Source organism: Salvia hispanica, chromosome 6 (genome assembly GCF_029641045.1).
Source record: "Salvia hispanica isolate PSC_SH4W2 chromosome 6, Shi_PSC_v1, whole genome shotgun sequence".
In the NCBI taxonomy this organism is placed as follows: domain Eukaryota; kingdom Viridiplantae; phylum Streptophyta; class Magnoliopsida; order Lamiales; family Lamiaceae; genus Salvia; species Salvia hispanica.
Genome location: NC_142697.1, coordinates 44,786,255 through 44,800,559, shown reverse-complemented (window position 1 = coordinate 44,800,559; position 14,305 = coordinate 44,786,255). Strand labels below are relative to the sequence as shown.

The 14,305-nt window shown below is 32.4% G+C and overlaps 1 protein-coding gene, 1 non-coding gene and 1 pseudogene across 3 annotated transcripts; all 3 read left to right on the top strand.

Annotated features, from left to right (window-relative positions):
* Positions 1–2,868: 2,868 nt before the first annotated feature.
* On the top strand, positions 2,869–4,383 carry LOC125205022 (acid phosphatase 1-like). The gene is made up of 3 exons (XM_048103819.2): positions 2,869–3,310; positions 3,661–3,864; positions 4,082–4,383. Exons 1-3 carry the CDS (start codon positions 2,913–2,915, stop codon positions 4,257–4,259), a joined length of 780 nt encoding a protein of 259 aa, XP_047959776.2. The 5' UTR covers positions 2,869–2,912; the 3' UTR covers positions 4,260–4,383.
* Positions 4,384–8,965: 4,582 nt separating this feature from the next.
* On the top strand, positions 8,966–10,309 carry LOC125208471 (acid phosphatase 1-like; annotated as a pseudogene). Its single transcript, XR_016132579.1, has 3 exons — positions 8,966–9,392; positions 9,736–9,939; positions 10,012–10,309. The product of XR_016132579.1 is annotated as an acid phosphatase 1-like (transcript).
* Positions 10,310–12,339: 2,030 nt separating this feature from the next.
* LOC125208706 (small nucleolar RNA snoR135) lies at positions 12,340–12,495 on the top strand. Its single transcript, XR_007174188.2, has one exon. It is a non-coding gene; the product is annotated as a small nucleolar RNA snoR135 (small nucleolar RNA).
* The last annotated feature ends 1,810 nt before the right edge of the window (positions 12,496–14,305 follow it).

The following is a 14,305-nucleotide window of genomic DNA, read 5'->3' as shown; positions in this document are numbered from 1 at the left end:
ATACCAAAAAAGTAATGTCTGTCGTATGCGTGTATTGGCCAAGTGATAGAGTGATTTATACTGGGGCAAGGTTAACAAGTTCGAATCCACCGTGGCGTGACATTTGATAATTTATGTATATTTGCTAATAAAAAAATACAAATGATATTGTCATGGCTGAAGAAAAAGTATTGGTTATAATTCATGTGGTCCTAAGAGAGGCACATGCAATACAATAGGACAACCAAAATTAAAAACGTGGCTGAATAACTCAATTATGGATACATGATACATCAATATCAATTTAATTTCCTGGCCCCAATAATTATTTCTTATCTTTGGTACAAAAAAAATGTACTTCAATTTTTTTAAATCGTAAAATACAACTTTGCAAGCACTGTCTCATGGTCTTTTTACATGCTTGTTTTGACTACATGTCACATGAACGTCAAAAACACTAAAAATCAAGAAAATCAAACATATTCCACGATTAATTTCCTTTAACTAATAGATTGGAGGTCTGGAGGTTTGAGACTTTTTAAGTCCATAAAAATAATGTTGCATTAATGGAATATAAATAGTATATTCTGGAGATTGCAATAAACACTACACAAAAGAGTGGTATTGGATGAGACACGAGGGACCATGGGCCCTTAATAATTGAAGGAATTCTATCACGTGAGTGATTTGTGATTTCGATCATTTGAACATAATAGATGATTATTTAATTATTATATTTCCATAGCCCATAGACATATATTCTTACAATTTTAAGGTTCATTTGCTTATTAATGCATAGTTTGTAAGTAGTACTATTCTTTTTGCCGCGGATGACAATTTTATTATATTTCAATACAAGTAATTAATATGCTTGTGGTTTGATGTATCTATAATTTAATATTTTTAAAAGGGATAGGCCAAAATATTGTGACTTGTCGGAATCTATTATTGAGGATGAAATCCTATAGATGCATAAGTAGTGTAATCGTTGCATTTACATTATTTGCTCTCCAATACAAACATGTATAAACATAAAATTAGGAATTAACAAATTTAAATCATAAAACCGTTTGAAAAAGTTGTGTTATAAAACCTTAACCAAAATACCAATTACCCTTTTTCGTATATATGACTCAAAAATTTGCGCACCGGTATTTTCCTAAAGCTAAAAGGTAGTGTAAATACACGTGGTTAATTATACTCTTTCCGTTCCACAGTTATAGAGTTATTTTGCCATAATAATGGAGTCATTTTCTTTTTCAAACAATAGCCAATACATTTCACTTTCTTATTTTACTCTCTCTTACTCTATTCTCTCTTCATTCTCTACCTTTTTCATTTCATACTTTATTTTTCATCTACTTAACTCACTTAACATAATTTTTCTTAAATTGTGTGCCGAAAAGAAACACTTTCACTACTATGAAATCGAGGAAGTAGATTATTGAGATGCATGAGCCAAGAATTGACGTGAGGTGGGGAAAAATTATATTATCAACAATTTTAAAAGTATTGAGAAGGGGCATTTGAAAGGGATTTAAAATATATTTATAAAATTGAAGAAAATAGCATAGATATCATTTTTTAGGAGGGGCATTTGTCCCACCATTGCCTCATGTAGCTCCGCCCATGGCATGAAACCTCTAGACTCGTGATAAATGGTCCCATGATTCAACAGATACCAATCATTAATCCAATTAACCACGTGCAATAATATCAGACGGATAGAAAAAAAATTACCCACTACTTTTATAAAGTGATTGAAGTATGTGATAGAGATGCAATGATATCATTTGTAATTTGTGTGGTTTACAAAATGAAGAACGCAATGAAAATTTGATAAGTATTTATATTTAGAAATTAAATTATATTTTAAATTACTATTGTATATTTTTATTTGATCAAAAAAATCTTGTGTATACGTGTGTGACTTTTATTAGAGTATCAAACAAGTGCTCAAATAGAAAGAATGAAAAAAAAAAGAAAAAAAAAAGAAAATAAGTAATCTTGGAGCCATTTAAATAATCCAAACACTGTGGTGAAACGAAAACGAAACAAATAAATAAAACGTCTTGTCATATTTAATTTCATCAACTACTACTTCATAACATGTGTACCATGAATGATATGAAATCCATAATTATTGTCCCTCTCTCCTTGTGTTTCTATTTTCTAGAAAGTAGTAACTCTACTCTCAAATTAAAATAATATTAACTTTTAATAACAATCATAAATTATACAAAAATTAATGATCAACTCAACGCAATTAACTAATGGTGGAATACATCTACTACCACCGAATTATAATTTTTTTTGTTACTTGAAAAAAAGATAAAAATCACATATTCTTTATGTCAACTTTTCGCCTTGATATCTCTATCATACTATATAAAAACGTGACGGTCCTACCGCATTTTCTTAATTTATCAATGATAATGATATATAACAAACGTACCTTACATATTTAATATTTACTGAGAGTAAAATATATAAAATCAAATGCTATTGTGGAGATAAGTCTCTTCATATTTTCATATTCATATTGGATTTCATCCATCGCTCAAGATTTAATGTTTCATTTTACGACATAAGTTTGATATTGTCAACTTTGCGTCAAGCCTTTACAGATTTGTTTTTGGATCATCCTAAAAGGCCTCAAATTAACTGAGATTGGACAGAAATTATATACACCTTTCAATTTTTCACACTCATCCGATGTGGAATGAGTTTGTACCCGATAAACAAATTAAAGCACTTCAATTAGTTTCATTTTAAGCAATGGCATCTTTCATATTGTTTGATTGACTAATTTGGTAATTCTTTAGAAAAGAAGGGGCAATTGAGAAAGGGTTCAATTATATAAACCTCCCTTGCTCACTCATTGAGCATCATCCAAACAAATCCCAACATCTCTCAACACTCCAAATTCCAAAATGAGACTCTCTCTCCTTGTTTTCCTTGCAACCCTACTCTCAACTTCCCATGCATCCTTCAACTCCGACAACCCCATCCGGCAGCTACGCCGCCCCTCCTCCGGCCTCACTGAGCTCGGCTACGACTACAAAATCAACTGCCAGAGTTTCCGAGTTGGGGTAGAGGCCAACAACGTCCGAGACTGGAGCACCGTCCCTAGCTATTGCAAGAACTACATCAAAACCTACCTCACGTCGAAGCAGTGGGGCCTCGACGTTGAGGCCGTCGCTAATGAGGCCTATGAGTACGCCGCGACCTTCCAAAAGGACGCCTTCCTCAAGGACATTTGGGTGTTTGACGTTGAAGAAACCCTCGTTAGCAACCTCAACTACCTTGCTAGCTCCACTGTCCAATATGGGTAATATCGGAAAACCTTTATTTGACGTGTTTGCTTCAACTGATAATACATACTCCATTCGTACCAGATGACATATTTTCCTTTTTAGTAGTATGTTAGAATAAGATGACACGTTCCTACATTCAGAAGTAATTAGTTAACTTTAGCCTAAATTTGAATCATCCAATCATTTTTTTTTTCTCTAATAAAAATACTGTAATTACTTTTTCTCTCTTAATTTAATTCATTTAACTATATTTTTGGGACGAAGGAAGTAGTTAAAATAGTACTACAAGTTAGTCAAATCTTTCGTATCTCATCCACCAAACCAAACGTTAGTAAACTAAAGAGTTTAGGGTTTTGTGATGCAGGACACAACCTCTAGGCCTCAACTACTACGAGTGGCTGCGTGCGAACAGCACGGTGGTGCCGGCAATGAAAGAACTGTACGACGCGTTGTTGGAAATGGGATTCCCGATTTTTCTTTTATCCGCAGCACCGAGTTCTGAGAGAGAGACTCTGGTGATTGCCTTGGAAGATGCAGGTTATTCGGGTTGGAAGAAGCTCATCCTCAAGTACGAACACAATCAATTGATGTGGTGTATTACTATTACGTGTACTGATTGATACAAATCCATGGGTTTCATCCTAAAACCAATTGGTGATAGGAGGAGAGGCCCATGAGATTTATATAGTGGATTAAACTCTTTGTGTACACCGATATGAGATATTGTTATATTCATTTTATGTTTCAATTGGCAACACTGATGAAATAAAATATGGAATATGCAGGGACGAGGCCGATAATGGAAAATCAACAGTACAGTTCAAATCCGAGAAGAGGCAAGAGCTAAAGCATTTTCATTACAGAGTTGCAGCTAATGTGGGAGATCAATGGAGTGACCTAACTGGTGAAGAGGCGGGAATTAGGACCTTCAAAGTGCCTAACCCTGTCTACTATGTGTTATAAGTTGGGATTTCATTTCTTGCTCATGAAATTTGTGTCCTAGTATGCAATGTTGTTGTGTGTAATAATGATGATATCCTCATCATGTGTAATAAAATGATGGACACTTAATGTCGTTTTCTTGTCACTTCCTGCAATCATTTACGCTAAACTCAAACTCGTTTTAGATATCAAATACTTCCTCCGTTCCATAGTAATGGAGGCGTTTCTTTTCTGCATGGAGATTGTGTTAGGTGAGTTAAGTAAAGGAAGAATAAAGTGGGAAATGAAAAAGGTAGAGAGATGAAGAGAAAAAAAAGTAAGAGAGAGTAAAGTAGGTGTGGAAAAATGTGTTGATTTTTACTAAAAAGAGAAATGACTCTATTACTATGGAATGTACCAAAATGACAAAATGACTCTATTACTATGGAACGGAGGGAGTATGATTTTACTCCAACCACGTACACTAAATTCAAACTTAAAAGAATATTTTATATAATGTCTCTTTTACTCACAAAATTTGAAAAAGTTTAAATTTTGGTTTAGTGTAAACCTAAATATAGATATTTTTTTCTCAAAAACCAATAATAGGCTTGATTTTTTATTACTATTGGATATGGTCTAAATGTCTAAAAATGCGATTCATATCATCTATTAATATTTATACATTATTATATTTTTATGTCTTATGTTGACGTCAATAACTTAGGTCGGTGGGAGACTTAGATATGTTCACTCGCAAATTTCTTTGTCAGCTCATGATGAATGTATTTACGTAGTTGGGCTTTTAGATGTTTTCCCAAGATATGATATTAGGCCCAAAACAGTCAGCCACTAAAGTAATGGGCCCACTCTATCTCCTGATACATATAAATGGGGTATTGATAATGGCCCAATTATAGATTAACTTATGATCGTTAGTTCACATTGTTTTATATACAAACGTCAAACTCAAATTATATTGAATTATAAAATACTCCTCCATTCCGAGGTAGTTGAGTCATTTCATTTATGCACTCGTTTTAGAAAAATGATAATAAATAGTTAAAGTGGAGAAAAAGTAAAGTAAATGTGAGAATAATGTAAATAAGACTCTTATTTAGCTTATTTTGTCACTTACTTTACATTTTTTTCATTTTAACTATTTATTATCAATTTTTCAACACGAGTGCAGAAAATGAAATGACTCAACTACTGCGAAACAAAGGAAGTACTTCCATTGTCTCTGGCTCTAAGCATAGGAAATACGTTTTCCTTTTTGGTACTAGTATGTTTCAACTTAAGCAAGACATTTTCTCTTTTAGAAATAATTAACTCACTCATCTCTCCTACTTTATCCTCTTATATCTATTACTTTATCATTTCTTCTATTTTATTCTCTTTTTTATTTTATTATTTGTTCTTACTTACTTACTTTATTCTTATTCGGTGTCTTATTTTACTATTAATAATTAATTTAATAAACACTTCACAAAAGAGTGGTATTGGATGAGACACGAGGGACCATGGCCCCTTAATAATTGAATAAATTCTATCACGTGAGTGATTTCGATTATATGATCATAATAGAGTACTATTACTTTAATTTCTTATATTTCCATTTTCCATAGCCCATAGGGATGTAGTCTTAGTTTAAGGTTCATTTACTTATTAATGCATGATTTATAAGCAGTATTAATTCCTTTTGCTGCGGATGACAAATTTATTGTATATATTTCAATACAAGTAATTATTATGCTTGTGGTTTGATGTATCTATATTATAAGAAATTTAATTTAATTTTTTTTAAAAGGGTAGAGATATGTCAAAGTACACTAAAGTTGTAACTTGTCGGAATCCATTATTGAGGATGAAATCCTATAGATGCATAAGTAGTGTAAATCGTTGCATTTACATTATTTTCTCTTCGTATAAACATAAATTAGGATTTAACAAATTTAAATCATAAAACCCTTTGAAAAAAATTTGTGTTATAAAACCTAAACCAATACCCTTTTCGTATGACTCAAATATTTGCGCACCAGTGTATATACATGTGATTAATTTATCCTCTCCCTTTCCCATTTCATGTGACAAAAAATTTTCTTCCCCGTGTTTTGCGAAAATCATACTATACAGAGTAATGTAGATGAGACTTTTTATTATTCCCTTTCTTACTTTACTTTCTCTCAACTTTAATTATTTATGATTTTTCAAACATTGTGAAAAAGAAATGTTACTTTCTCTCAACTTTAATTATTTATGATTTTCCAAACACTGTGAAAAAGAAATGTGTCATATGAAATGGATAAGCGGAAGTAGAATAATTGAGATGCATGAAACCACTAGACTCGTGAATAATACATGGTCTCGTGAATAATACATGGTCCAGATATCAATCATTAATCCAATTAACCAAGTGCAATAATATCACACGTATAGAAAAAAAAAATCACTCACTACTTTTATAAAGTGATTGAAGTATGTGATAGTGATACAACGATATCATTTGTAATTTGTGTGTCTACAAAATGAAGAAAACAACAAAAATTTGAAAGGTATTTATACATAGAAATGAAATTATCGATATGACGCAAAACAAAGGATACGCAAAAAAAGCCACACACAAAAGATATGATCTTGGAGCCATTTTAAACAATCCAAACACTATGGTGAAAATTCTACCAAATTAATGAAATTTGGGAACCCTCCAAAAAAAGACACGTTTGCGCTAGAAAATTTCAGTCCTTGAGTAGTTTCATCTTCGAAATTAATTAGGGTTCTACGGCCCACCTTCGAAACAAAACGAAACAAACGAATGAAACGTCTTGTCATATTTAATTTCATCAACTTCTTCATAACATGTGTACCATGTATGATATGAAATCCATTATTGTTGCCCCTCTCTCCTTGTGTTTCTATTTTGTAGAGAGTACTCCCTCTCCTTCCTATTCAATATGTTCATATTTTTTAGGAGGAGGTGTTAGGTAGAATAAGTAGAAAGGAAAAAATAACTGTATATTTTAATGAAGAGAGAAGAATTTATTTTCAAATAAAGAAAGTAGACATCTTGAATGAGATGAACTAAAAAGGAAAGATGAGTATATATTGAGTTGGACAGAAGGAAGGAGTAATAACTCTACCCTCAAATTAAAATAATACTATTAACTTTTAATAACAATCACAAATTATACAAAAAATCAATGATCAACTCACCGCAATTAACTAATGGTGGAAAAAATGTACTACCAAATTATAATTTTGTTACTTGAAAAAAGAAAAAAAAAATCACACATATTATTGATGCCAACTTTTCGACCTTGATATCTCAATCATATATACAAAAGAGGGAACTTCTTTTTTTTTCCACGAACTTTGCCAAAGTATCATTTTAGGTCCGTGAACTTTGAAAATATCATTTGAGGTCCATCAACTATGGGATAATATCATTTAAAGTACTTTTTTACTATTTCCAAGTTTTTCTAGATGAAAATACCCTCAATACCTTAAATGGTATATATTTTTAATAAACTTATCATATACTCATATTTTTTATAAATATCTTTACAATATATTTTTGACGATTTTTCTAAATATAATTTGACCTTCAATATTATCACTTAATTTTGTGACATGCAAGTTAAATTGCTTCTTCAATTATTTATATTAAAGAATTTTAAAATTGAATATAGAACTTCTTTAATAATAAAAAAATTGAATAAGGATTATTTCTTGCATGTAACAAAATTAAGTGATAATATTAAAGGTCAAATTATATTTAGAAAATTCATCAAAAATATATAGTAGAGATATTTATAAAAAAATATGAGTATATCATAAGTTTACTAAAAATATATACCCTTAAAAATATTGAGGGTATTTTCATCCAAAAAAACTTGGAAATAGTAAAAAAGTACTTCAAATGATATTACTCCATAGTTGATGGACCTCAAATGATATTTTCAAAGTTCACGGACCTAAAATGATCCTTTGATAAAGTTCGTGGACCAAAAATGATGTTCCCTCTATACAAAAACGTAACGGTCCTACCGCATTCACTTTTATCAATGACAATGATATGTATCTAACGTACCATTCACTGACTGTAGTATAAAGTAAAAACAAATGCTATTTCAGAGTTAAGTCTCTTCATATTTTCATATTCACACCAAAAACCGAAAAAATAAGGTTAATATTCAGTTTCGGTTATTAAGTTTAAGCTAATCTCGGTTCCGATTCTAACCGAGAATCGAAAGGTTAGAACCGAATAACCGTTATTTTTAATATATTTATTTTAGTTTTATTATTATTGTTTTAGAAAAGTAAAAATTAGTTTGATGAATGATGTTGGTTTATATTGGTTTCAGACTTAGTTTTGTAAACTTTGTTGGAATTTTGGTTTTTGATGATATAATGGAGTCATGGTTTTTGTCCTTTAGATTTCGCGACTTATTACTTATTGTATTATATTGCACTTGAGTTCGGTTCCTTCGTTGGAACTGAAGACCGAACCGATCGGGAACCGAGCCGACAAAAGGTTCGGTTTTGGTTATGAATTTCGGAAAAAATAGGAGTCGGTTAACCGACTAATCGGTTCGGTCGGAACCGAACCGACCGAATTCCCACCCCTAGTTGATATTGTTTGATTGGCTAATTTGGTAATTCTTTACAAAATAGAGGGCAATTGAAAAAGGGCTCAATTATTTAAACCTCCCTTACTAACTCATTGAGCATCATCCAAACAAATCCCAACATCTCTCAACTCTCCAAATTCCAAAAATGAGACTCTCTCTCCTTTTTTTTCTTTGCAACCCTACTCTCAACTTCCCATGCATCCTTCAACGCCGACAACCCCATCCGGCAGCTACGCCGCCCCTCCTCTGGCCTCACCGGGCTCGGCCCCGACTTCAAAATCAACTGCCAGAGCTTCCGAGTTGGGGTAGAGGCCAACAACGTCCGAGACTGGATCACCGTCCCTAGCTATTGCAAGAACTACATCAAAACCTACCTCACGTCGAAGCAGTGGGGCCTCGACGTTGATGCCGTCGCTAACGAGGCCTTTAAGTACGCCGAGACCTTCCAAAAGGACGCCTTCCTTAAGGACATTTGGGTGTTTGACGTCGAAGAAACCCTCGTTAGCAACCTCAACTACCTTGCTAGCTCCACTGTCCAATATGGGTAATATCGACTTTAACGCGTTTGGTTTGACTGATAACACATACTCCATTCGTAATAGATGACATGTTTTTCTTTTTAGTCTGTTATAATAAGATGACATGTTCCTGTATTTGGAAATAATTAGTTGACTTTAACCTAAATTTGAATCATCCAGTCATTTTTTTCCTCTAATAAAAATACTGTAATTACTTTTTTTCCTCTTAATTTGATTCATTTAACTATATATTTTAATTGGGACGGAGGAAGTTTAAAATAATACTAGTACAATTTAGTCAAATCTTTCGTATCTCATCCACCAAACCAAACGTCAGTAAACTAAAGAGTTTAGGGTTTTGTGATGCAGGACAAAACCTCTAGGCGTCAACTACTACGAGTGGCTGGGTGCGAATGGCACGGTGGTGCCGGAAATGAAAGAACTGTACGACGCGTTGTTGGAAATGGGATTCCCGATTTTTCTTTTATCCGCAGCACCGAGTTCTGAGAGAGAGACTCTGGTGATTGCCTTGGAAGATGCGGGTTATTCGGGTTGGGAGAAGCTCATCCTAAGGTATGAACACAATTAATTGTTGTGGTGTATTACTATTACATGTACTGATGAAATAAAATATCGAATACGCAGGGGAGCGGCTGATAATGGAAAATCAACAGGTACAGTTCAAATCCAAGATGAGGCAAGAGCTAAAGGATAAACGTTACAGAATTGCAGCTAATGTGGGAGATCAATGGAGTGACCTAACTGGTGAAAATGTGGGAATTAGGACCTTCAAAGTACCTAACCCTGTCTACTATGTGTTATGAGTTGGGATTTCATTTCTTGCTCATGAAATTTGTGTCCTAGAATGCAATGTTGTTGTATGTAATAATGATGATATCCTCATCATGTGTGGAATAAAATGATGGACACCGTTTTCTTGTCACTCCCTCGTCTTAATGTCTAAAAATGCGATTCAAATCATTGTTATCTTCTAGTACTATAAAGTTATATTCATATGTAGATAATTAACTATGATTAGAATTAATTTTTTTTGTAATTGATTAAAAAATCCACATTAAGTATCCATATGATCGAATCCCTAATTCACGATAAAAAAAAAATTATACTCTAAGCTTTGAAAATCTTGAAACCAACATATTTATATTAACACATACACTGTCTACGTTCACGGTTCACATTAAATGGGACATTAAATGGGACGAAGAGAGTACTATCATTTCTCTATATTCACAATAGATAATGTCACACTAATTAGGAATACAAAATGTTAGATGTTAAATGTTAAAAATGGCCATTGAAGCTTAACATTGGCAATTTTCAACAGGGATTTGTGTAAATTCAATTGAATTATCAATTGAGACTTTGTCATTCTACAAGTTTTTTTGTGGAAAGCACTATGAAGTATGTTCATATTGTTAAACTCCACTTCAAACGCAAATTACAATGAATTGGATATCATATAATACTACTTCAAGGTTTAAATCGAAATGTTTAGATAGTGCTCAATCTTGTAATCGATATGTTATGGGAGACTTAGATATGTTCACTCGTGAATTTCTTTGTTAAAAAAAATTCCACGTCATATATTTACACGTAGTTGGGCTTTTTGCCAAGATAGGATATTAGGCCCAAAACACAGTCACCTACAAAAGCAATGGGCTATACTGATATTACTATTTCAACGTTTAAACCGAAATAATTAGTAGTACTACTCTTTTGATAGATAGGTGTCATAAATTTGAAATGTCCCAAACAATTTTATTTTTTTTCAATTTTGAAGTTTACAGGTCATGCTAGATGCCTACTTGATTAACCATGGCATCGTTTCAATAGTTGGAAAACAAATTCCATTAATTATTTCTGGAAAGTTTATAAAAAAAATTCAAATTTGGTCAGATTATGTTTATTTTGCAACTTTAAATATTAGTCGAATAAATCTATAAAGTTTGAAATTATTCAAAGTTATCTCAAGGCGGAAAAATCTGGTCGTCTATGTCTAATATTATATTGATACTTTTGAGACAAAGACTAAGTTGTTTAACTCGCCACCGTAACAACCATTTATGATTCCCCGCGTTAGATGTAATTTCACCAATTTTTTTCGCCATGTTGTAATTGTGGAGAATTCAATATATCAAGGTTATCCTGACTGGATTCTATAATCGCAATAAAGATCAAAATTTGATCCAACTTCATGAGTCATTTTTTTCCATAGTATACCCAATTATATACTCCTATTTCGCCCTAGACCTGCCCAAGGTTTATCGAATCGGCGGTTAAAACCAAAATCGTAACCGCCGGTTACTGTTCCGAACCGAAACCGTGAGAATTTATCTGAATCGAAACCGTCGATTTTTGAACCGTGGTTTGATTCAGGTTAAAAAAATTTCGAACCGAAACCTTGCCGGAACAGTCGGTTCCGGACGGTTTCAAACCGAAACCGCGAAAAACCGTGAAATCAAGCCGGAGCTGCAAAAACACCGGCGGTTCAGAACCGTGAAAAATCGTAAAAAAACCGCCGGTTCGGAACCGAAACCAAAACCAGCAGTTTTGGAACCGGAACCGGAACCGTAACCGCGAAACTCCCTCGCGGTTCAGTTTCGGTTCAACAATTTCCAAAACCGTAACCGACGGTTCCTAAACCGGTGGCACCTCTACTTCGCCCCCATCATGGAATAGGTTGGGCTTCTAGATGTAGCCAAGATAGAATTTAGGCCCAAACTACAGCCCATATTTCTGACCTAAGTCAGAAGGGTGTTTTGGGTATTTAACTATAAGAAAACGCACAAAACCCTAATCTCACAACCAATACGCCGTTTTCTGCAGTATAAAAGCCACGCATTTCACCCTCATCTCAGCTTCATCTCTTCCAATTTTCTGATTTCAATTAATCATTTTCTTCTTCTTTTTTGTTGGATTTTTGATGAATTAAAAGCTCTAAAAATGTAATCTAAAGCAGAGATAGTGTGTATCGACGTTGTGCGAATTTAATTCAAAATGCACTTTGATCGAAAGTGTTCTCTGCAAAATTGAAATCACAAGGGAAAGATGGGCAGTTGTGTATCATATTTTTCAATTGATTTTTCAACAATCATCTTCCCTACACTCTCTTCAAATTTCATATTTCTATTTTTCTTCCATTTTTGGTAAATTTTGAGGTTTTTATTGACTATAAAATTTATTACTACTACTAATTGGTCATTTTTAATGGTATCAATTAAATCATTAGAAATCATTTCATCATATCATATCCTTTATAAATTGAGGCCCAACATTGTATAAAAACCTTAATTAAATTATGCACATATGTAGAAATTTGGAGTTCCATACTAACAAGTAACAACCTTAATTCTTTGAAACATTAGATCTTGCTTGTTAAATTTATGTTTCCCCTAAAATTGGTATTGCAAAATCTTGTTTTATAGTAATACGTGTTTAAGCTATTTTAGTTTATTGAACTGATTTGTGTGGTTGCTTGCTCTTTAAAAGTTAGGTCATTGATTATGATAAGTATGATTCAATTGTATAAAATGTGTGGCCCCTTCAATTTGATGACTCGTATGGAATTGAGATAGATTTTGACACATATATATTGATTATAATCTTATCAAGAATCTCTCATTGGATTATGTTGTCTCTCCTTTTCTTTTTAGGCATATGGAAATTTGGATTCCTCACCAAATAAATTGTCTAATTAAAGACGTAAGACTAATCTGCCACTATATTATCCATAACTTCTGTATTTGGTTGATCAATTGATTCTTTTACTTTTGGAGTATTTTTTTATGAAAAATATCATGAGATTTCAATTAAAAAACTCAATGAATAGGAGATGTGAATATATTGAATAATCGATATGCAATATAAAGTCCGATTTTATTCTAAAGAAGTAAAGATTCATAAACTATTATTAGTAAATAAATTTTATGTTTAAAAAAATATTTATTACTATAAAATTAATTATAAAATTATGACTTACAATCCACTATTTTTTCATTAATATTCATATTTCTTAAATATTACTCTCTCTGTCCCGTTTTAGGATTTCCGGTTGATCAATTTTGGGCGTCCCGCTTTAGGAGTTCCGGTTGAGATAAATTAATAAAAAATGCGTGTTAAAAATGGGTCCCAACATCCACTACAACTAATAAAAAAGTGTTAAAAGTGGGTTCCAACATCCATAACATTTATTTATTGGACACTCAATTAAAAGTGGGTCTCAACATCCACTACAATATTTATTTATTACACACACACTTTTTTTCTTAAAATATGTGTTCGATTCAACCGGGACTCCTAAAGCGGGACGGACGGAACATTTGAGGAAATTTCACATTTATTAAACATTTCCTAAACCCTAAACATTTCTTAAAATCGCATCAAGATTCAAGACAGTGTATTGGAGAAAAATTACTCCATAAAACATTCAATGGCTTCCTATTCTCAAAATCTATAAAAATAATTTCATAATTTTTGCTATAAACTAATCCACTCCCAATGCTTTTCCTTATGTTTTTAATTCATCAAATATAAAACATAAGTAAACACCATGATATAATTTTGTGAAGAATGGAGAAAAGTCCATCCTTATCTGAATAATTCAAAAATATGTCCCCAACTAGGAAACTGACATTCTTGTTATTGATAAGTCTATAAAAAATTTAAGTCTGAAAAAATGCCAGCAATTTAATTGAAGATAAGGTTTTATATTGAAAATGATGGATCATGTTGATGCACTTTTCCCCACCACTTTTTTGTAAAAAAATTACACTCTTCTAATCCCCATTACATTACAAATTATCGTTTGTGTCAAATAATCGTCTTCTAAATGATATGTATAACTCAGAATAATATTTTGGGTTTGCTAATAAAAAAATCCAAACATCATATATCGCCTTAATTATTTAATTCATTGCTT